Source organism: Pinus tabuliformis, chromosome 9, assembly GCF_031772625.1.
Source record: "Pinus tabuliformis cultivar Carrire ecotype Pingquan chromosome 9, CPIR1, whole genome shotgun sequence".
In the NCBI taxonomy this organism is placed as follows: domain Eukaryota; kingdom Viridiplantae; phylum Streptophyta; class Pinopsida; order Pinales; family Pinaceae; genus Pinus; species Pinus tabuliformis.
Window position 1 is genome coordinate 585,130,928 of NC_142307.1, and position 25,887 is coordinate 585,156,814.

General features: G+C 37.0%; 1 protein-coding gene across 1 annotated transcript in view; it reads left to right on the top strand.

The window, feature by feature from the left end:
* The first annotated feature begins 222 nt into the window (after positions 1–222).
* LOC149149910 (disease resistance protein UNI-like) overlaps positions 223–25,887 on the top strand; it is a 169,211-nt gene continuing 143,546 nt past the window's right edge. The window contains exon 1 of the mRNA XM_089442620.1: positions 223–408. Within this exon, the coding sequence (XP_089298746.1) occupies positions 223–408 (186 nt within the window). The remainder of the gene's footprint in view (positions 409–25,887) is intronic.

Below are 25,887 nucleotides of genomic sequence, written 5' to 3' on the forward strand. Positions count from 1 at the left end.
TTGTATGCTTCGTGATTTATCGATCAATTATTATTTCTGCTGATGAGTAGAGTAGATTCAAGTCTATTGTTTTAGTAAATTAAAATTAGCAGTTTGAATCTACAAGAAATTTCTAGATGGCATTAGAGCTAAAATCACTATAGAAGAGAAGAATACGAGTTTATATTTGCAAGAAGAACAAGTTTTGCAGATCTATTCTCCAGAGCTAGTAGCAGGATCTGGATGGCGTTCTATGGTCTGATGCTCGAGTATGCCCTTGAGGGTAGCTCGAATTGCATTTCTTGGAAGGACTGGATGGAAGCAATCATGGAAGATAATGTATTGAAGGAATACATTGACAGCAATGTCTCAAAACTAGCAATTGCAGATGCAAAGAACCTGACAAAGTGGAAGAAGAATGTAGCCAAGGTAAGAAGGATCTTACTGGAAGGAGTTTGATATCATATTGTCTCGGATCTCCATAGGAAGGAGACTCCACATGCAACATAGAATGCCTTGATAGACTTATTTCAGAACAAAAATGGCCGTAGGAAGCTAGCACTGAAGGACAAGCTTCGAAAAATCAAGATGGAGAATGGCGACACAATACCACAGTACTTGTGCAAGTTCAGCCAATGTCGGGTTGATCTTGGGAGTGTTGGGGTCACAGTTACTGAAGATGATCTAGTCAACCTATCACTTCTAGGCCTTCCCAAGAGCTGGCACAACTACCAGGATTAGGTAAATGGGAGGGAGAAGCTACCAGAGTGGGAGCATTTGTGGTTTGACTTGATGCAAGAAGAGATTAGGCGGAACACCGGAGATGGAATATCATCCAAGAATGAGGATGATGAGAATTTTGCATTAGCTAGAAAGGTAAAGAAAGTGAAAGGAAAGAAATTCCAATCCAAAGGATATTCCAATCAGGATGGTAAGAAGAAGGACTTGTCAAAGATTAAATGTTTGCATAAGAAACCCGACAAGAACCCCTAAGGAGGAGCGGTAGGTGAAGCTCTTGCTTCACAATTCGAGTTGGATTTCACCCTCATTTCATGTATGGTGACATTGGTGATGGAAAGTGTGTGGAATATGGATACTAGTGGAGGCTCATTCCATATGAAGAGCAACAAAGAATTTTTCAATGACTTGGAGGAGTAGGACTTCCAGATGCACATCGAGATGGTAGATGATGGAAGGTATAACACAATCGACATAGGTACTATTACTTTTCAGAAGGAGTCTAGTTCTCCTTTCACATTAAAAGATGTCAGGTATGTTCTGAGTTTGAAGAAGAATTTAGTTTCAGTTCCTATTTTGGAAGGTTGTGGCTACGATGTGATATTTAGGAAAGGGAAGGCTTTCCTTCGTCACATAGCCACAAGACAAGTGAAGCGGATCAAGCTTCAGGTGGAGAACCTCTACAAAATAGATGTAGAAGATTGTGCAACATTGAAAACAAAGCAGAGAAGGTGTAGAGCTGAGACATTAGTGAATTACATCATAGAAGATTAGGCCATTTGCACCATGGAACATTGAAGATCATTCAGCAAATTTCTACATGATTTCCCAAGGGCGCACTAGAGCAATGAGATACATGCAAAGGGTGCACATTGGGGAAGTACACCAAAGCCACCTTTCATGATAAGGACAGTCAAGCACAAGCGATCTTTGAAAGAGTTCACTCAGATGTGTGTGGACCGTTCTCGAAAGCCCCCATAGCCAAGCACAAATATTATCTGATATTTGTAGATGATTTCTCATGTAAGTGTTGGATTTTCTTCATGCAAAAGAAAGATCATACGTTCTCTAAATTTTGTGAATTTAAAGCACTTGTTGAGAAATACACTAGTAGGAAAGTGAAGGCTCTTAGGAGCGATAACGGTGGAGAATATGTGTCAAATGAATTCAATACCTTCTATGCATTAGAAGGAATTTGACAAGAGTTAATAACAACCCATAACCAACAATAGAATGGGGTTGCTAAAAGGAAGAAAAAAGTATTTTGGGAGCTGCATAGGTGATGTTACATGATCAGGACCTACCGTTTCACTTGTGGGCTGAAGCATGTAACACAATTGTATATGTGCATAATAAGAGTCCTCATCAGATTCTTTGGATGAGTACACTAGAAGAAGCTTTTTCACGTAAGAAACTAGATGTGGCAGACTTCTGAATCTTTGGTTCACTAGTTTACTATCATGTTACCAAGGATGCAAGGAAATAGCTAGAGCCAACAGTTGAGTTGGGCATATTTGTGGGGTACACTGATACACCTCACAACTATCAGGTGTACCTGCCATCTCACAGGATGACAATGGTTCGTAGTGATGTGAATTTCAATGAAGAGAAGGCCATGAGATGTTCCCTTGAGAGGGAGCTTCAGTTACATGTAGATGAAGAGCTTTTAGCTCCAAAGGAAAAACCTCAAAATGATGTGGAGAAACCACATGTAGAGGAGAAAAGAGTTGAAGCACCCACTCCTGCAGAGACATCCAAATATGGAAGGAAGTGCACCAGAGAAGCTGACAGATTGATGTTTGATGCTAGAGAAAATGTGGGAGCACCCACATCACAACGCAGGAATAAGAGGTCATGAGATCGGTACACTGACTATGTGGATCTGATGAGCGAGAGTGTAGAGACTGAGCCATCCTCATTTGAGGAAGTAGTGCAAAAACTAGTATGGGTTGTCGCCATGGTAGAGGAGTATGACTCCAATATGAGGAATAGTGTTTGGGAAGTTGTCCCAAGGCCAGAGGATAAGTCAGTGGTAGGTTCTAGGTGGATCTACAAGGTGAAGAAAGCAACAAATGCAAATGTCGAGAAACATAAGGCCAGATTTGTGGCCAGAGTGTTCTCTCAGGTGGAGGGAATTTATTACGAGGAGATCTTTTCTCCAGTAGCAAGGTACTCTTCAATCAAATCTATCCTAACACTTTCAGAGCAGATGGGATGGAAGATACATCAGATAGATGTGAAGATAACATTCCTCAAGAGAGTGATTGAGGAAGAGGTTTACATTGAGCATTCAAAAGGATTTGAGACCTTCAACAGAGAGTGGCATGTGTGCAAACTTAAGCGAGCACTGTATGGAATGAAACAAGCACCTCATGCTTGGTACACCAGGATTGAAAACTATTTCACTAGGTTGGGCTTCTCCAAAAGTGAAGCATATGCATACCTTTACCATATTATGGTTGAAGGTAAATTATTGATTATAATATTATATATCAATGATTTAATTCTAATAGGTGATGAGAAGCTGGTAAAATCTTACAAAGAGGATCTTGCAAGAGAATTCAAGATGAATGTCCTGGGGCTCATGCATTATTTCCTTGGTATGGAAGTATGAGAAGGAGATGATGAATTATTTGTCTCTCAAGGTAAGTATGACAATGATATGGTGAATAAGTTTCACATGGAGAGTAGCAAACCCATGGAGACTCCTTTAACAGGGAATTGGATGAAGGAAGATGCTACTTCAGGTGAAGTAGCAGATGCTACTATTTACAGGAATCTTGTGGGGTCACTTATTTACTTGGTGAACACATGATTGAACATATCTTTTGCAGTTAACTAGCTTAGTCAAGCAATAGTTAAGCCAACCAAACTCTATTGGAAGGCAGCTAAACATGTGTTGAGATACCTCAGAGGCACCACTTAGTTTGGTCTTTGGTATAGACAGACTGAGGGAGTGAAGTTGTAAGGCTTCACAAATGAAAATTGGGCAGGGATTCTGTCAGACATGAAGAGCACATCAAGGGGGGTTTTTAGTATTGGGTTAGCAACAATTTCTTACTACAACGAGATGTAGAGATCAATTGCACTTTGTTCAACAGAAGTGGAGTACACAGTTACTAGTCAACCACCTTGTCAGGCTATCTGGATGAGGAAGATCCTTGTTGGGGTAATTGGTCGGTTGATGGATCTTACAACGATTTACTGTGACAATCAGAGTTATATCAAACTCTCTAAGAATCCATTTTTTCATGATCGGTCTAAGCATATCGACATCGGGTATCACCATCTATGAGATTGTGTGCAGAGGATAATCATGTTGTTGGTTACTTTACTACAGAGGAACATGACATAGACATCTTGACTAAGGCACTGTGAAGAGGAAAATTTGAGTTCCATATAGGCAGGAATTGGGTATCTGATAACAGCTTTCTTGTTGATAGGAAGTTTTGAAAATGCAAAAAGAAACTCATGATTTAATTTTGTCCTTGAATTAAATTAAGAATAAAATTGTAATTCCACATCACAAGACAACGTGTACAAGTTAGATAATTTATTTTGACTTAGTTGGCTCCATTAATTCGAGTTGAGGGTCTAACTAGAGCCATGTAGAGTTTATCCTACATTATAGGAGCCCTGGTTGAGTTTATTTTGAGTTGTAATTTACTAATTTAGTTTAACCAAGTTAAAGTCAGCTACACTAGTTCCAATTGATGGAGGAACTAGTAGGAGGGCAGATAGTGGAGTGTTGCTTCATTTGTTCAACCAGTTAACTAATGATTTACTCATAAACAACTCATGCATGTCAGATATGAGAGTTACCTAGTTGATATTAGAGTTCAAGGGTAGTGTACTATGAGTTGTATAATCATCAAAATTGTACAGGTGGTGCATGCAATCAGAGGAAGGCATATGAGGATTGAGCAATTCATATTGAGGAATTTCCATAATTAATTGGGGGCTAATTCCCAAGGAAACAACGTAAGGAAATAGGGACTTGGGAAAGTATAAAATTGGTTAAGTATTGGCCTAGTCTTGCCTAGGAAGTTGTGAGACATATAGAAATAGTGAAAAGGTTTCTCGGGCTTGTGTAAAGCATTGTAATCTTGTCATATTTTCTTACTAATGCAATATACAGATAGCATGGGTTTTTAGCTGTGGCTTTCCCCAGGAAATCATTGTGTAATGTGTTGATTGAATTATTTCTCTTGTATGCTTTGTGATTTCTCGATCAATTATTGTTTCTGTTGATGAGTAGAGCAGATTCAAGCCTATTGTTTTAGTAAATTACAATTAGCATTTTGAATATAGAAGGAATTTCTACAAGTTCCACTACAAACTGTCTCTTTCTCATCCAACTGATTACTCCTCCGAACATGTTAAATACATACCCACTTATATATCTTCTATGATCCATATTTCTAGCCCACTATTCATAAAAAAATGTATGTATATACAACAATTTGTCCAATCCAAGTTTTCCTTATTAGTACAATCCATTTCCAATAGTGCCACACAAATCCCTGAAAACCCTCTTTATTGATGTTTAATGCTACTTGCCTAGCTTTGATATATACTTGCTCAATACTCATGTTTCATGTGCAATATTGAATCTAGTAAAGACCATCACATACATCAAACTTCCAATTGCACTAGCATATGAAACACATGACATGTCCTCTTCCTCTTCCTATGTCCCGGGACACTGATTTCTAAGTAACTTTAAACCTACATAAATAGAGACATTTACCCATTTACATTCTTTCATATTAAACCTTTTCAATATTGTCTCAACATACTTTGATTTAAACAAGGTTTCTTGTTGGCTCAATCTCTTTTAATTTCCATTCCTAGAATGAAATTTGTAACACCAAGATCCTTCATCTCAAATTTAGAGGACAACTGAGTAAATTGACTTCCTAGATGGTTTCTTTGTCATTTCCAATCAACAACATATCATCCACATACAAGAACAAATAAGTAAAACCAATTTGAAATACACATAGTGATCTTATTTGCTCCTTGTGAAGCCAAGTCCCAATATATAAGTGTTAAAATTTTGATACCACATCATTGGTGATCCCTTTAACCTATAGGGGGGATTTTTCATCCTGCATATGAACTATTTCTTTTTCCTTCATCACAAGGCATTCTTACTATTTCATGTATATTTTTTATTATAGATCCCCAAGTAGGAACGTTTTCTTCACATCCATATTTTCTACTTCAAAATCAAAAGCAACAACAACAAATAAAAGAAGTATAATGGAATTTAACATGGCAATAGGAGAAAAAATGTCACTGAAGTCAATTCCTTTTATTGGGATTAGCCTTTTTCCATTGACCAGTCTTTTTATTTCTCCACTTTTCATTCCACATTGAAATTATTCTTAAACACCCATTTGCTAGCAATCGGCTTTCTTCTAGCTGGAAACTCCATTAGATATCAAACATCATTTTTGTCTAACGTTGTCATTTCTTCAACCATAACATTTTTTTGGAGTTTTCCATCCTCCAAATCCACCACCTCCCTAATAATTCTAGGATCATCATCAGTAATAATCAAAACAAAATATGAAAAGAAATGAGGTTGAGTATACCTTTCTAGATTCCTTATTTCTTAAATTGATCTCCTCAATAATGGAGTATGTGGTTCTTATTCTTTCAATTTGTGTTCCTTTGTAGAGTTTGATGTAACAACCCCGAAATTAAAACATGCAACTAATTAGATCAATTATGCGATTTACAATCAACACACCTCTATTCAACTAATTAGCATAGAATTTTTGAGAAGTAGGAGCAAAGACAACTTACTTGCAGCAATGATATTCCTTACTTGTACTTTCAGAGTTGAACATTATTTGAATCCTACTAATCGCAACAAAGTTTTTGGGATGACTCTCCACCCAACCATAGGCTCAGTTGAACAAAATATTTCTACAACTGACCACCCCCGAGCCCTCAATCAACGTACTACTGCCAGGGAATCCTTTGTCTCACAACACTTTTCTCCCAAGAGAATGGATGAAGGAATGATGGAATGAATCTCTCATCTTCCTCATTGTCTATTAAATAGACCAAACATTGGAAGGGGAACTGCATGCACACATTCCATGTGTCAACATGCAACTTTTATTTTTTTATTTTAAGTTTTACTTAAGTTAAATTTTCTCTCAATTTATTTCTTTCTTATTTTATTCATTTTTTACTTTTTGATAATTTTACTTATTTTTACTATTTTTATAGTTCTCTTAGTTAACTATTTCTTATTTTATTTCACTTTTTGTTAACTTTACTTATTTTTGCTATTTTTATAGTTTATTTTTATTTTTATTTATTTAGAACTCTAGTATTGTTATTTACTATTTTATTTATTTATTATTTAGTTACTATTATTATCTTTTCTTTATTGTTTATCATTTATTTTCTTATATTTTAATATTATATTATATTGTTTATTATTTATTATTTTTATTATCATTAGGGGACATTACATACTCCCCCTCTTTAAGGAACTTCATCTGAAAGTTAAGTAGAATTATTTAACATTTTTTTTTTTTTTTTTTTTTATATATATTACTTCATGTTTTCCCTACACCCTCTATTAAGCTAGCATAACCAAAATGCATCGAAAGTTTTCACAACTCTTGGTAAATCTTAAGGAACCTCTGTCATTTTTCCCACTTTCAGAATCAGGCATAAGCCTCATTGATCTATATCTTAGTCCAAGGCTGGCCCCAAGGCCCGCGCCCGACTCAGACCTCATCTGCCCCAAGGCAGGCATTCGGTATAGTACTCAATGACTTCTGGCATCTCGCAAGGTTGGCCCACTCCCTCCACACCTACTAAGGTGCACAACCCCAGGCATCGAAGTCCTTACACCCCCACCAGACTTCGACATCCCAATCCAATATCAGGAAACTAGCCTACAATATTAGGCACTTGGCCTCCTCAAGATGGTCCCATAGCCCTTCAAGAGCTATCCATCAAGAGCTATACAAGACAAAGGAACCACTGACATATGTAGTGTTGATTGAGTATGTCCCCAGCCCATATGGTGTTACATATTCTCCCTCGCAGGTATGGGCTCCCACAAGATCATCAAATAAACCGGCCCTCTCAGCCCATTTGTGGATTTCCTGTCCATCACCACATCTCAACATACATCCAATGCATTAGTTATAATCATAACAAAATAATCCATATGCCAAATCTTGCATGTTATCTTGACAACATAACATCATTGTTATCACAACATCATGCATGTGATTACCACATGCTTCAGATCATAAAATACCTTCATAAGTTATAACATCAACATATTTGCATTAAAGATATGTCATGACATCACATAATAAATGAACCACATGTCATAACATCATAATCCCTATGCATATAATATCCATAATGAGAATTCAACATCATTATCATAACAAATAAATAAATAAGCACCACATATACATCATTAACCTCTCATCAGAACTATATAGATTTACCACATACCATCATATCATGAAACATCATTCATGTGAGAATCATCTCAATACTTATCAAATATAGAACAATAATACACTATAATAATTCTTATCATGAATTAATTTCATTTACTTATATAAATAATGAATGTTAACTATGAATCAAGATTATTCAACATCCCTCTAGGATCTAGGTTATCTCATGAATACTATTAGTGTCATGTTTTCATCAAGGTACCAATAACTTTTAAAAAATCATTTATTGTTCTTTATATTAGGAAGTTAACCATTTACACCGTAGGTATACTCATCTAAGTACATCGTTAAATTTCAAATGAGTCTCATCAAATATTCTTGCTTCCCCAAGGAAATTTTAGTGAAATTCATTGTTAAGATATTACCGTTTGTACAATCATTTAAATAATCAATATCAACTTACAATTTCATGATCACTATACATATTGTTCTTATCCAAATGACACACATACACGAGGTCATCCTTAGTTAAGTCTTATGTTATGCTTAATCCGCCCACATGAGAGCTTGTTGGCCCTTGCTGATTTATCTGTCACACATGTGATTGTCATTGTACATCCTCAAAAGATCTACTTATCTCATCAAGTTCCCATATCAATAATTCTACTTGACCTCTCTTTATGCTCAATGGTTTCTCATTATTCCATACTGTTTATTTAATTTTCCCAAAAGTTAAACAATCGTTATCCTTGAAACATTTTTCTAGTTTATCACTTGTCATTTCTCACCAATTACAAGTATTCACAAATTTCAATCTTAACGCTTTTAAATTATGTAGGTCATCACTTTTACACTCATCAACATCCTTAAGAGAACTTTCCACTTGAGATAGACCCCATAATTTTCTTAGTTCCCTTCACTCTTTAATGTTATACACCTTAAGAATGGTATGAACTTTAATTAGCTACTTAAATATAAAAATTCATATTCTTGTTATTCACATTAGCACCATGCGCCACTATCACTAATGTTGGACTTACCATGAAATTATGCATTTTCCCAATTTCTATTTTTAGCTTCCTTATTCCCATACTGAAACATTCATGGATTTTGTAATCAAATGTTACCATAATTCCTACTACTCCTTTAAATCAACTTCATAATTAACTGCAAATCTTTCATTATATTTTAGGACAATTTTATTACTTCTTGTTGATTCTTATGCTTGTTTATGAAACTTCCACTCATTCCCTTAGAGTGTTTTTCTATAACATTTTCGCTATTCACCATCATCGTTCCAATTTGGTTATGGTTAGGAGGATTGCAATATCATTGATAGAAAATTGACAAGTTCAGCATTTTCCCTTCTTGCATAAGATTAACTTTATTCAATATTGCCACAAACTTTAGGGATCAACTTAGAACTTTCCTTTCATTCTTAAAGCCCTTGATAAATACTACTTTTCTTTTTCCATCTATTCATGTGGAATTCCACTTCTATTTTCTTAATTTATTCACCTATAAATTCCCCACATCTTGTATAAATAGTTAGTGTCATCTTTACTTTCTTAAGTTGCATAGGCTTGCATTAATTTCCATAATTAGCCCTTTATTATCCTTCTTTCCCTCTTCAAGAGGTGAAATTCTCGGAGCAAGCCAACAGAACAACTCAATAACCTCAAATTCACTAGAGAGTTTGCATAACATTAACTATTCATGTAATCACTAGTACATATATCCATGCATTTCTCTTTATGTTAAAAGGACAAACTATGCTTTAACTAGAAAATTCAAATACAGAAGAAATTTATGATCTTACTATATACGACTCAAAATCTACCTTTTTTTTCTTCATCTCATTATACAAATCCATAACAATCTTATATATCTATTATTTACTTGTATATTAAACAAGTCTAACAACTTTCTTACATTTCCCCTATTCTTTGTGTATAAAAATATGATACAATACCTTTACTTATTATAATTATAATTTTCAAACATGCATCTAGATGCTTATAAAATTTAAGATTTTTTTTTTTTGTAATAATGTAGATCAACATTGAGTAAACTTATATCAATTTCCATTTGTATACTTGAATCTATATAATTCTATAAAACGTATTTTGAGAACCATGATAATAGTTATTTTTACATTATAACTCTATGTACATGACTTATTGCATGTGATTTTTCAACCAAATCAGTGAACTACATACGTTGAAGACCCAAGGCTCGTTGGTGCCAGAGTTGCCTAGCTCGGTTGGTGCGAGAGTTGGCTCTGCACACAACCACAACCTCAAAAACAAATATTAAAAATGACTATAAAGTGGCTGCATAGGATTCATCAAAGATCGAAGACATGGGTAATAATTTTTTCCCTAGCCTAGGAGACTCAAGCTAACTTTCGCAATGTTTCATATATGTCCACCCGAAATTAAATTAGAATATTATCGAAGACATGGGTAATAATTTTTTCCTTAGCCTAAGAGACTCAAGCTAACTTTCGCAATGTTTCATATATGTCCACCGGAAATTGAATTAGAATATACAATAGCATATACTTGTACTAAAAATAACCTTTTCATAGAAGTGACGTGGCATATGATATATTAATTGATTATATTTTTTTAATTTCCTCATATTTGCCAACTTCAATTTTAAAGTTTGCATGAGACAAAAGTTAAACACATTATGCATTCCATTTAATAACCTAACTCTAGCATAAAAATATTTGTCACCTAAACACTTTTTGGAAATATATGGAAAAAGGCAAGGTATTAATTATTCAACTTCTATGTATGGAGGTATAAAACAATTTGACACCTTTAAGGACATGTACGATCTCGTGTGGTTATCCGGTTAGGTTTCAAAAAAATCCGTATCTTAGCTGAATGACGGTTTACAGAAGGCAATTGTTTTTTTTCTATGGGAGCTTCCTTTGACTGTTTTTACAACATCGGGTTTGTTTGGCCGCTAAATTGCATTGGTTATTGTGGCGTGATTATGGTTCGAATCCTCTCAATTGAAAAAGTCTTTTTGTATTTATATAAGTTAACCCATTTTTCGATTTTTCTTAAAATAGCCCATGGTCGGTTGGAAGAATTTTTATATATAATTTTTATTTTTATTTTCACATTATTAAAAGAAAAATTGTTGATAATTTAATTAAGTATTTTTTTTGAATTTTTACCATAGAGTTGAAACCTTGCTCTGATGCTATATGTAACAACCTCGAAATTAAAACATGCAACTAATTAGATCAATTATGTGATTTACAATCAACACACCTCTATTCAACTAATTAGCATATAATTTTTGAGAAGTAGGAGCGAAGACAACTTACCTGCAGCGATGGTATTCCTTACTTGTGCTTTCGGAGTTGAACGCTATTTGAATCCTGCTAACTGCAACGAAGTTTTGGGGACGACTCTCCACCCAACTGTAGGCTCAGTTGAACAAAATATATCTACAACTGACCACCCCCGAGCCCTCAATCAACGTACTATTGCTAAGGAATCCTTTGTCTCACAACACTTTTTTCCCAAGAGAATGGATGAAGGAATGATGGAATGAATCTCTCATCTTCTTCATTGTCTATTAAATAGACCAAACATTGGAAGGGGAACCACATGCACACATTCCATGTGTCAACATGCAACTTTTATTTTTTTATTTTAAGTTTTACATGAGTTAAATTTTCTCTTAATTTATTCCTTTCTTATTTTATTCATTTTTTACGTTTTGATAACTTTATTTATTTTTACTATTTTTATAGTTCTCTTAGTTAACTTTCTCATTTTATTTTACTTTTTGTTAACTTTACTTATTTTTACTATTTTTATAGTTTATTTAGAACTCTAGTATTGTTATTTACTATTTTATTTATTTATTATTATTATATTTTCTTCATTATTTATTATTTATTTACTATTATTATTTTTTCTTTATTGTTTATCATTTATTTTCTTATATTTTAATATTATATTATATTATTTATTATTTTTATTTTTATTATTATTAAGGGACATTACATTTGATTCATCATCCTTCAATTCAATCTCCCTCTTCTTTAGTTCTTTCTCCCTTTGTACGACTTCCTATTTGAAAATATATTTTATATTTCTAAATACCACATCTCTACTATACATAACCTTCATAGATTTTGGGTTCCAAAGATTATAACCTTTCAAACCATCTTTATATCCAATAAAGATATTATTTTTAGCTTCCTAGTTAGCTTGCTCTTATTCTGCTTTATTATGTGTACATAAGAATCATATCAAAATACCCTAATACATTTAATATAGGGTTTCTCACTAGTCCATACCTCATATGGAGTCTTGTAATCCAATACTCATGAGATTGATCTAATTACCAAGTACCACGCACTGTTCTTTTCCTCTTTCCCAGAATTCCTGACCTAACTTGGTACCACTAAAAATGCTCCTTTCTTTCTCCATTAATGGTCTATTCAGATTTTATACAACTCCATTCCACTAAGGTGTGTATGGAGTAGTCTTCTTCCTTGCTATACCACACTTCTTGCAAAATTCTTCAAATTTATTCCCACATATGTCTCCACCATTATCTATCCTCCAAACCTTAATTTTCTTCTTTTTTTAATTTTCCATGAGAGCCTTAAATTCTTTGAATTTGAAGAAAACTTCAAATTTATTCTAGAGAAAATAAATACATGTATTCCTCAAGAAGTAATCTATAAATGAGATATAGTACACAAATTTACCCAGTGATGGAGCCAACACAAATCCAAGCACATCACTATCCACTAACTGTAATATTCCTAACAACATAAGAGAATCTTACCTGATTTTACTTCCCATATAAACAATGTTCACAGAAATAAAAATCTAGAGATCATTTAGACATCCCTTCTACCACACCATTAGCATGTAGTACTCAAACAACCTTTTCTTTGAAATGACCCAATATTTAATGCCATTGCATAGTCTTTTCTCTGGACATTGTAGGAGTTTCTCATTCTTTTTCTCGACCTTTAGGAACATTGAGTTCTTGCACCCATCACTAATAGTACTTCCTGGTAGATTATATAGAATCCCAATCCAAACTCCTCTTAGCAATACTATAGCTCTCGAACCATCTTGTAGGTATAATTTTCAAACATTGTCTTCACACCTAGATTGCTAAAATTTCTTATAGAAATCAAATTTTTGGCCAATACTAGGATGTGGAAAACATCAAGGTGTGTTCTAATACTTCCACCCATAAGCTTCAACTTGAATTTTCCATGTCCTATGATTCTGCCTATCTAGTCATCCCCTAGGAAAACATTACCACCAATATTTATTTCATACATGAAAAACCACTCCTTGTGAAGAATCATATGAAAGGATTCCCCTAAATCAATCAATCATGCCTCATGATCTACATGTGTACATGAAGAAGCCAAGTACATATACCCTCCTTCATCTAAAGAGGTTTCTTGCTTAAGTAGAAGGAGCCTCATTAAATTCCTTCCCTTTCTTAATGATTTTGGATTTATAATTGTTATATGGGAAATTCACTTCTGCGGACAAAAATGAACTCCCTAGATCTAGTAGTATGATCTAGAACAATAGAGGAAAAAATTCTAACACCCTCCTCCCACATCTACCCAAGAAACTAGCCAGTCGGGGTAAATATGCGACAAGAGACCACTATGATATGATTCGACCTCCTAAGTCATGTTAAGGAAGTGGAACCGATGGAAACACACCATACATACATTCAACTTCAGCATCATGACCCATAGGAACCAATCCAACACTTTAGACAGCTTTCCCTTGGGTCCCACTGAAATTTTGGATAACTTAAGCCTCAGTCACTCTCATGATATAGGCATGACAATGCCCATAAACCTAGAGTCACTCTCACAAGCTTTCCTACCAGCATCCAAAGACTCTTTTTTCTAGTTTTGTGCCAGTGTCCCCAGGATTTAAGACACTTTTTCAAGCCCAAAGCCCAAGTCACTACCCATAACTTCATGATACCTTCAGAATAATAACATAACATGGAAATTACAATACTAAAGCAATTACTTGAATGAGACCTTGACTGGACCCCTACCAGCCATGACAAACATTTCGTAATCGATAGGTTTAAATAACAGATCTGAGCATAGGGGTCTCATACTTATCTGAGATTCACCATGAAGCATTGATACCTCAACACATTAACTGCCATTCCATCCATTAGGTCATAGATACATTCTTCATTCATATACAAGTAGAAACATGATGATATTCATACATAGATGATGTCATAAAACATATACATAACCAGCATAATAGGACATAAATACTAATGAACTCACCGCCATATAAACCTCATATAATCCAATATAATGCTTATAGAAATACAAGGAGAAATAACCTCTTATTGATGATGAAAAATCTAGCCGGGATGGGACTTCCACGTTCCTCCTGACTGATTTGAATGTTGGGAAAACTTGTTAATGCTATGCAAGCTCCCTCATCAGTATTATAAAAAATGTGCTTAGGATCGTCTCAAATTAACCAAAATGTGAGGAATTATGTGTCAATTCTTAAGTTTCTTTTATAATCAATTTATGATGTTAATTAGTTGTTTAAAACACATATACGACAAGTAAAATTCAGAGAAGTAAAACACAAGAACTCATAGGACAAAGTTGATAAAGGAGTTCACCCCTACTGGGCTACATCTCCTTGGACCTGCTTCAATGGCTAGGCTCTCTTTGGATTAATGGTCAATTCTCTGATTACATGCACCTAAAGTGCTTCAATGGCTTTGCAACTTGATCCATTGGATTCAGAAGACCCAAAAACCCCAAAATTTCCTATCCAATCTCTACAATTGGACTTCAGGTGATCTAGGCTTGACCTCCTCTTCTAGTGGCTCTAAGCTTCCTTAAACTTCAACGTAGAAAAATCACATATAGAAGTGTTTTTCTGCATCTGAAACCTATTCCATTGGGTTCAGAGCATCCAAATAATCTAGGAATGACTCTTTCTGAGCCAAAATTGGTTGAATAACACAAAAGTTATGGCCTCTTCAATTTTCCCTAGGAAAACTCCACCAAATCTGGAGAAACTCCAGTTAACCCCACCAAATTTGGAGCAGTGCCGGATTTGTCGGACCTGCCAAAAATGCTGCCAACTTCTGCTAGCACCCTCCTTTTCAGCGCTGGGTTGTATGGTGCCCATGGAACTGGGGCTGGTCCCCTTGGGTTGGCCCCTTACCTCCAAACCTTCGGCGCTTAAACTTTAAATAAAACTTAAAATGCATATAGGTTAAGACTTGTGGTGCAGCATAGTTGTAAGGCATGGGGCTTGTGTGTGTGAGGTCACGAGTTCAATTCCCCGGCCTACCAAAACATTTAACCCGACCTTTGAGAGGGCACATGGCGGCCTCCGGGCTTGCCACATGTCAGCCTCTCATTGGTCCACCAAAATACCTTTGACCAATAATCTGCCGACAATTGTCAAAATGTGATTGAGCCACCTGTCATAATATTCCGATAATTTTCCAAGGAATATTCCTTAGAATATTATTTTTCTGACTGGACTATACAGATGCCTAGTCAACATCCCAGTGAGCCCAATACCCAAAATTTGCATGTTTGAAAAAGCAGACATAAGGGTCTATATTTCTCATACGAGCTTCGTTTTGAGTGCAACAAGTTGTGTTAGGATCGTACCACTGAGATGGACGTGGTTGTTCATATTTTGAGCGATTTTGAGCACTTTTATTTTTGAGGAAATTTTTTCCCCTAATCCAAATTTCGATCACTCCTTCCCACTGATAGGCTTTTGGACCCACAAAATCTAGTTATATGATGAGAGATGAATACTATTCTCCTTCCCAAGTTCTATCAATTGATTCTACTTGGAAAAATCTCCATGACAACCACTTGGGTTCATTGACATGCCTTGCCTTGGAAATGGCTTGGCACTTCAACCAATGTTCTCCTTTTGCTACTAACCCAATCAACACTTGTTGGTTGGTTGCTGATTAAACACCCTATTGTACCAAAGCGATCCCTCGGTGCTTGGAAAGCTGACTGATGGCCTTCCCACTGAGAATCATGTTCCTCCTTTGCAACACATGCATTCGATGCAAGCTTCTCCTTGGAAACCACTTTTCCAAGTTAAGCCCATCTGATTGAACTAGAACAATAAGTTTTAATATCAGTAATAACAAGAAAAGAAATTACAATTCTTTTACCTCCATGGTTCCAAATTCCACATTTGGAAGAATGCATTCGCCATCTCTTTGGCTTCTTGGCGTCAACACATCAAATGGTCTACAATGGCTGCAATTTTTTTTTACATTTTTGTCCACTTTCACTTCTTGATTCAATCATCCTCTAGTATTAACATGCTGATCATGTCATGATTTGAGAATGAAGACTAATCACAAGCCTCTTGCTCAAGCATGGACCTTCCAAATTCCTGCGACATCTTGTCACAAGAAACACCATTAACCTTGAAAAACACTCATGCAAGAGTATAACTTGACGATCTCTTCCTTTTGCTTCTTCAAAGAAAAGAATGTCACATCATGTGAACATCGCCATGTGCTCTTACATCTTGGTGTACAAATCATTGACTAAACACAAGTCAACAAAACATGCTTCTTCAAACAACTGACTTTCAATTTAAGCAAAAGCATGTACATCAACTTGATGATTTACAACAAGAATTCCACATTCTCATGAAACAATTCGTCACATCTCCCTTTCATCTTTGGAGACAAAATCAACTCTTCTAAGTCGATATAACATACATGTAACAATCAATCAACCACACTAGCCGACACTCATGCATGTGAAAATGATCAATATTCTCAAGTTGACAACATACAAGTTAACAAAGCAGTCAACCAACACAAGTCAATCACTCATGCATGTTCAAGCACAATGAAACTATTAAAAATTCCATTGTTCACACACACAAATTCTCATGCATGTATAAGAATTCTCAACTCTCTCACAAGTACAAGAATCCCATTGGTATGTACGTGTACTTAAAGAGATGAAATGACCAAATTTGCTGCAATAAAGTGAGTCAACATACTCCACTTTTGAACATCTTCCTAGCGTAAACTTGCAAGTTCAAGAATGCAACATGCATGCAAATTTGTTGTTGCAAATTGCCATCTTTGCTACATCTAAGTGAGTCAACATAACTCTACTTTTCCAACATCTTGCTTCATGCAATATGCAGCATACTTTCAGGAGAAAAGAAATGCATCCAAATAACAAGGAAATGCATCAATAAGGCAAGATTTGCATTGATTATCAAAAGAAATGCAAGGCCTTAATTGGTTAAGAAATCTAGACATCTCTTTCCAAACCATTTCAATGGTGCTTCTTTCAGTTGCACTTCATCATGTGTATCATCCTGACCCACATCAATTATGGAATCCTCTTTTCCATTCTTGCCAAAATCTCTCTCCACCTTCAACTGTCATGGATGACTTGTTGGATGCAAAGTCGAACACTTGTCTAAAAGACGACCCTGCTTATGGCAACGAGTGAAAAATAATTGCATCTTCTTTTCAACATGCTTTTGATTATCCAATGGACCTTTGGCTTTCTATCTGTTTTGTTTTGAAAGTTTCGTGTGTATGATTATCCTCTTCCAACACCTCCAAACAATATGGTTATTCAAACCACAAAAGGAACATGTAAATTTTCTCCAAATCTTATGTGAAGATTGACCATGTTTATCATAATCAAAAGAAACTTGATTAAAGGCAGATTTATACCTTTCACATTCATCTTTGTCGCCTTCTTGAGGAGGTGAATTTGATGAGGTAGTGGCTCTCTTCAGAATACCAAAAATGGTTTCAATGACCTTAGAGCTTTCAACATCCTCTTGTTTTCCATTTCCACTATTTGGATGCTTATGAGCATCTTCTTGCAAAGTGGGTATAAAACTTTTGAATTCCTCATGAACACAAACTTCACAAGCTTGAGGTAATGAACATGTAATGAAATTACTTCTTGGAACACCTTCATGTGCCTCCTTGGCTTTGGAGCATTCTCCATCATGTTGTCCATAACCAAGACCCAAATACCTAGGCCTTTCCTCAACAAGAATTGGCTCAACTATGCCTTGTGCATGTTTTCTTAACCCTTTACCTTCATAAGCTATCCTCATCAATAATTTAGACCCTATTCCTCTAGTGTGTCTTTCAAAAGCACCAAAACATTCATTTTGAGAGGAAATTGAAGATAAACTTGAATTGCATACCTCATTTCCATGCACATACTTGGCTAGGGTTTCCTTGGCATCATGAAGTTGAATCTCCATATCATGCATATTTTCAAGAATCTCTTGCTTCTCCTCCTTCATGGCCATCAACTCCTCTTGAAGTATAGTGTTCTCCTTCCTATCTTCATTCATCTCTTGCACCATATCTCTCATGATGATAAGCTCTTGCAACATCTATAAATCAAAGAGTCTTGCTAAGGAAGATGGATTAGAAACATTACTTGTTGAAGCATCCATCACACTTGTAATCCATAAAAAATATTCACAAATCTTCAAAAAGTTTCTCAACAAAGAAGCATCTCCCTTCTTCACCTTACACACGTAAACTTGCACACAGTGAAATTCCTTGCACAAATACAAAACAAATAACTAATTTTCTAGCTAATCTTGGCAAACCATCTTATAGTTAAAATGAGCTAATAGTGCTCTAATACCAACTTGATATGAATGTTGGGCAAACTTGTTAATACTATGCAAGCTCCCTCGTGAGTATTAAAAAAAATGTGTTTAGGATTGTCTCAAATTAACCAAAATGTGAGGAATTATGTGTCAAGTGTTAAGTGTCTTTTATAAGAAATTTATGAGTTTAATTAGTTGTTTAAAATACATATACGACAAGTAAAATGCGGAGAAGTAAAACACATAAACTCATAACACAAAGCTGATAAAGGAGTTCACCCCTCTTGGGATACATCTCCTTGGACCTACTTCAATGGCTAGGCGCTCTTTGGATTAATGGTAAATTCTCTGATTACATGCACCTGCAATGCGCCAATCGCTTTGCAACCTGATCCATTAGATTCAGAAGACCCAAAAACCCCAAAAATGCCTATCGAAGCTCTGCAATTGGACTTCAGGTGATCTAGGCTTGAGCTCCTCTCCTGGTGGCCTGTTGATGCCCCGAAAATCATTGTATCAACATTGGGGGATAACCACCCGGTTCGGACCTTAATACAGCTCCTTTTCCATTTGGGATGGTGTCTCTGACTGGATATAATGGGACCAGTTTCCCAATAATGAATAAAAGGGGATGAATGAGTGATTGGTTTCTAATAAATGATGATGAATAGATGACTTAATCTAACAGAAAAACATAAATGACTATTCTATCTCGGGAGGCTTCTATTCTCTTAAGTGCAACTCTTGATGATCTCTGTTCATTGTTAAGCATATAGATGACTCTACACAATAAACATAGAAATTCATTTACTTAATGATTACTTTGTTCAAGTAGTTGAAAAAAGTGATTAACAAACATTGTTACAATTATCCTTTTATATTACCAATACATGTATGATAAAAGAAAAGCATGCTGTAAACATCCAATAGTCGAAATTGTAAAGAATGTTGTTAAAAAACACATGCATATATATGATAATAGCAAGAGAGATCAAACAACAATTCACATAAACAGAATGAACTCAGACATAGATAGTAGTACCATATGAGCTGCAAATCATTCCCAATATCAATCGCTATTTGAATTCCCTCTTCCGATGCAGAAATAATTTTAAACAAAGGCAGTAGTGCACATTCAAATAAAAGCTTCGTTATCAAAACTGGAATAATTGGCCCAGTCTTTATAAAAGAATATGCCTGAAGTACAGTAGTGCAACTTCAGGTTTAAGTCATATACAAAAAACTTACGACCCTTTCTAATGCATTGAAAGGGTCTATAAATACTTGACTAAAGCTAACTAACTATTAAATTAAAATCCTACTTAATTGGTACAACTTGATTCGGGAGTATATTCCTCATAGCAATCTGGCAGTCGGCAACATGATTCATCACTTAGGCTATTTGCCTTTTGATCTGAGTTGGCATATTGCAAGCATTGGTTCCACTTCTGGTGGTCGATTGAGACGAGAACTGAGCTGGGTAGCATAGGTGGCATCTTGTATATCGGGAATGATACACCCGATTGCATCTATGAGGCACTTGAGGGTGGCTCTCTGGCTGTATGGTTTGACTACGAACAACTAATAGGTGTCCCAAGTCAAACTCTTAATACTTGCGATTAATCTCCCATTCTTCTCCAGCTCCTGATAACATGACTGCTCCAATGTTTTAGCCGATAGAAATTTACCTGGGGTACATTGAGAGACCATGTTAGATAAGTAGAGAGTGTCATTAATCAATTCAACCAAATTACTTGTAGTTAACTTGCATCTGGAAACTACTCTCTCTGCCTTCATTAACTGGGACTGCCATTCCATAAATAGGATCTCTTTATGTGATTCTAGGATTTTTGGCAAATTAGCTGCCTGTCCCTCATCAATGTCTTGCCACTCAAGAAAATTGGTCAAGGTCTCATCGGCCTGCTCCAAGTCTGTTCTAGCATCAATCGATTTATCACTTATTGATGCTGTTAAGTCACATAAAGGTTCTGCTTGAGCGATTTGTTGACATAATATCCGTATTTGTGTCACCAATTCTTTGTTAATCTGTAATGCTTCGGCTCTAAACTCAGCTGGCTGTGGAAGATTCTTGGACTTTTCTATTTGGGCTGATAATTGAGCAATTTGTTCATCTTTAGATTTCCCCATTTGTTCATGCACTGCTTTCAATTTTGCCAGTGCTTCCGACAGCTCCTTCTGCTTTTGAATGGCACTTGAATCAATTCTTTGCTTTTCTTCCTGCAATTGTTTATTCAGTTGATTGTTTATTTGTTGCTGTGTAGACAACTGTTGTTCAAGTTGCTCTGCCTTCTGTTGTGCCTTCGATAACTGTACTTGTAGCGAAGCGATTGTTTGGTCCTTTTCTCTTAATAGATTGGTCACTTCTGATGCCTTGTCCATGGTGGCTGCCGAATAGGCTCCAACATATTGGGACAATTTAGTAAGGTCATCGGAAGGATCAAATTCCTCTTTCCAGACCACATGGGCTATCACTGTTTGTTCAGGGAATAGGGAAGGTTGATCAGTCCTTCTCCTTTTCCGCTGTCGTTTTACTATAGCCCTGTGCTTTGGGCTGTAAAAGACATCCAATGGAGGTATCTCCTCCACTTGAAAAACAATCTGATCGGAAGGATCCTTAGGAATTATCTCTATTCCTGTAGAAATGGGTAGGCCGCTGGTTCCACTTGGAACCTCTTTAGATGCTGTATCCTGTGTGTCAGCCGCTTTTGATGTATCAGCTTCCTTTGAGCTCTCATGATTTCTTATGATTGAGTCGAATTGTTGCCATTCCTGAAGGAATTTCGGGTCAATCTGGGCATCTACATTCACTTCCGTGCTGCTCTGCTCCTATTCTTTCCTCTGTGTTTCCTCTTGCTTTCTTCTCTGCACTTCTTCCTGCTCTCTTCTCTACACTTGCTCCTGCTCTTTTGTTTGGATTTCTCCAGCAATTCCTGATGTAGCAGGAGGTTCATTAGTGAGTCGTTGCTCAGGCTGGCTTGATGTGTCATCGGGGTCGTTGCTAACATATCTAGAGGCAGAGTTTGCAACCTCTGTTCTCTAAGTCTGTTAAATTCTACTAACCCGTCATCCTGATATTTCATTCTGGCTAGTGATTTAACCTGGAATAGCGACTCGGCTGAGGAGAACAGGTCATCGAAAATATCATCTTTATGATCAAATTTAGTTAATTTTTCCTGTTCGAGTGCATTGTAGGCGACTTTGTTTGGATCAAATCGCCTATTAGGAAGAGTAGCAAGATTCAGTGCCTTAATCTTATCTGCTTCTTTCTCTGCATGTTTAAAGTCATGCAGAGCATAGACACCACATATTAGAAGAAAAGAAGGCGAAACCTGCTTCTTTTTGTTACTTAGAGTCTGTGTAACTCCTTCGGATGTAATCTGATATGCTACCTCTCGGGCTAACAGTTTGTCAGGTATATACAAAGGGAGGACATGAGGCTTGGCTTGGCTGCCGAAAACTCTTACATAGGTGAATTTTTCTTCTCTGAACCATCTCCCTATGGATGTCAAGTCAATCTCCGCTTGGTAGGAAATCTTAGGAGCAGGTTTGTCAAAAATGGCATAGTGAATGGGTAACATAAAACCATTGCAAACTTGATATAAATGATGTTTATAGTGGGCTTTCCATAACTTCTGGTGATATATATGAATGGGCATGGGGTCTTGTGGAGTCCATCTCCACCCAAGCACATGAAATTCAGAATTAAAACACAGGGTGTCCAAGATATAGGCACTATAGTGAAATGGGAGAATGAACCTTTCAGTAATGCGGGATTTGTTTCTAAATTCAAGGACTGCGATTGCTAGCTTATCAGACAATATATTTCCCCAATCCATTATTTCACTATTGCATGCTGCCTCCATCAAAGGAACCATCTCTATAGTGAAGTTTGCGGAATCATGTAACCCCCACAACCTACACATACCCCGACATAACAATAAGTAGAACACAAAGAATCGGCAGAGTACTTACCCGAAGACTCATGATTTTGTTTTGTTGGGTTTTGCCTCCAATCCCAAATGGGTTCTGATTTAATGTCGTTTTCATTCCTGAATTTCTCCAAGAATGCCTTGTTGTATTTCTTCTCCGGTGCAGGAAAATGGTACATTTTCCTCAAATAATCAGGTTGAAATGAGCCGAAGACTCTCCTGTCCATGGTGCAAAATGTCCTGTTTGTGATTGGGATTTCTTCAATTGCCCATCTGACCACATCTGTATATGGGAGAATTTGTTCTCAGGCTGCTATCCGATGAAGGAAAGAGTCGGCTAAATCTTTTAGAGTAGCATCAAACTTCCGAGTCATGTCTGTTGTGGCTTGCACCGTTGTTACCTCAGGCTCTTCGGCCTCAATCAGATTGTAGATGCTTAGCCAAGTAGTTTTACTGAGTCCTAGACATGTAGTGTCAGATATCAGTCCCTTTTTGCTTGCTCCTGGATCAGCAGTGTGTTGCCCTGCAGCTGCCGAAGCGGAAGCTGTTGTAGTTTTCTTAGATTTCTTCCCCGTTCCGTGTTGGGTTGTGTTATATTCTTTCCACGACTAACCTACGTAGTTAAACGGGGGGTTAGAGGGGGGCAGTAGCCCCCCTTCGTTGCGCCGATTGCGCAGCGGGGGGGTCACAGGGGGGGCGGGTAGTCCCCCTCTACGGGGTCCGGGGCAGCGCCCCGGGAAAACTTTTTTTGGACCCTATATTAGGTTGGGCGAACCTACCTATGGTTTTGTGCATGTTTTTCGCACATGGTATTGGACGCGATGGTTTTTCGGTCCATGGTATTGGATGCTTCGGCATGTATAAATATGTATTATAACATTGAAAGGAATATAATGAAAAATCAAGCTGGTAGTCCCGTTTTTGGGATCCAGGGAAAAATCTCTGTGCATATGTGTTTTATGGGTTATGCTCTCGCATTGTTTATTTCTTTGTTTAAGAATTCGTATGCAGGTAATTTTTGTACAGGGTTAAAACCTACATTTGGTATCAGAGCCAGGTTTTGGCTTCAAGGGGATGCCTTTGTTGCTGAGGGGTTTCGCTCGGGCCTGTGGTAGACCCTGTTCAGTGGGAGATCTGCGAGATCGATTCTGGTGGTGAAAGAAGATGGCGAGCAGTGGAAAGATCGAGATTGACAAGTTCAATGGTCAGAGTTTTGAGTTGTGGAAACTCAAGATGGAGGATCTGTTGGTCGATAAAGATCAGTGGATCGCGGTAGATCCGGGTACTAAACCATCGGGAGTGACCGATGAAGAATGGAAGAAATTGGATCGGAAGCCAAAGAGCACAATACGATTGTGTGTCTCAGATTCAGTATTGCTGAATGTATCAGGGGAAGCTACGGCAAAGGCTTTGTGGGTCAAGTTAGGGACTTTGTACCAATCTAAGTCTCTGGTGAATAAACTGTTCCTGCGGAAAAAGCTGTATAACCTGAGGATGAAAGATGGAGACTCGGTGACAGAGCATCTGAATGCGTTTAATACTGTGGTAAGTCAATTATTATCTGTTGATATCAAAATTTCAGATGAAGATAAGTGCATCAGTCTATTGTGTTCTCTACCAAATTCGTGGGATAGTCTGGTTATTGCAATAGGTAGCAATGCAACTGCTTTGCAGTTTGATGAAATAGTCTCAGCCTTGCTGACGGAGGAGATGAGACAGAAGAATATGGACAACCAGAATGGTGATGCCTTGTATGTACGAGGACGGTCCCAGAACAGAAACAAAAATAAGTCATCGAGTGGGAGATCTAAATCTAGAGGGAGATCTAAATCTCCAGGAAAACCTACAAAGGTGGTGTGCTGGAAATGCGGAAAGGAAGGGCACTTCAGAAGGGATTGTAAATCTAAAGCTCCTGATAAAGGAAAGGGATCTGATGATGCTCCTTCTGCAGAGGCGAAAACCACCTCAAATGAAGGTGGGGATGTGTACTTGGCTTCTTCAAGTACACATGTAGATCATGAGGCATGGTTGATTGACTCAGGTGCATCCTTTCACTTCACTCCCCATAGAGAGTGGTTCTGCGAGTATGAGAAATACGATGGTGGTGATGTCTTCTTAGGAGATGATAGGAAGGCTAGAATCATTGGTCGGGGAAAAGTAAAGTTGAAGTTGCAAGGTGGAAGGGTTAGAACACTTCCGGGTGTTCTACATATTCCTGCATTGGCCAGAAATCTAATTTCTGTAAGCAAGTTGGATGATGCAGGTGTAAAGACGGTGTTCGAGAAAGATACCTGCAAGATGGTTCGAGGAGCACTGATATTGATGCGGGGAGTTCGGATTGGAACTCTGTACAAGCTGCAAGGTAGCATTGTTGTTGATGGGTGCAATAGTTCTATGGTTCCTGAAAATGGAGTAGAAAATCTAGTGGTCTCTGGAGAGAAGACCATGTTGTGGCATCAAAGGCTTGGACATATTGGAGAGAAGGGCCTTCGAATACTTCATGGTAAAGGTATGGTAGAAGGTATGAATGATAGCTCTCTGGATTTTGATTTCTATGAAAATTGTGTGTATGGGAAGCAGAATCGAGTGAGTTTCCCCTCTGTTGGTAAGAGGACGAAACAGATATTAGAGCTTCTGCACAGTGATGTGTTTGGACCTGTGAAGGTTCCATCACTAGGTAAGTCTGTGTACTATGTATCATTCATAGATGACTTCTCAAGGAATACATGGATATATTTCCTTAAGAAGAAATCTGAAGTCTTTGACAGGTTTAAAGAATTTAAGGCTCTGGTGGAAAATCAGACAGAGAAGAAGATAAAGTTGCTGAGGACAGATAATGGTGGAGAATTTTGCAGCAAGGAATTTGAAGAATTTTGTAAGAAGTGTGGTATAGCACGGCAGAAGACTACTCCATATACACCTCATCAAAATGGAGTCGCAGAAAGAATGAACAAGATGTTGATGGAAAGGGCAAGAAGCATGCTCAGTGGTGCCGGGTTAGGACAAGAATTCTGGGCAGAGGCGGTGGATACTGCACGTTACCTGATCAACAGATCGCCCTCATCAGCATTGGAGGATAAGACTCCACAA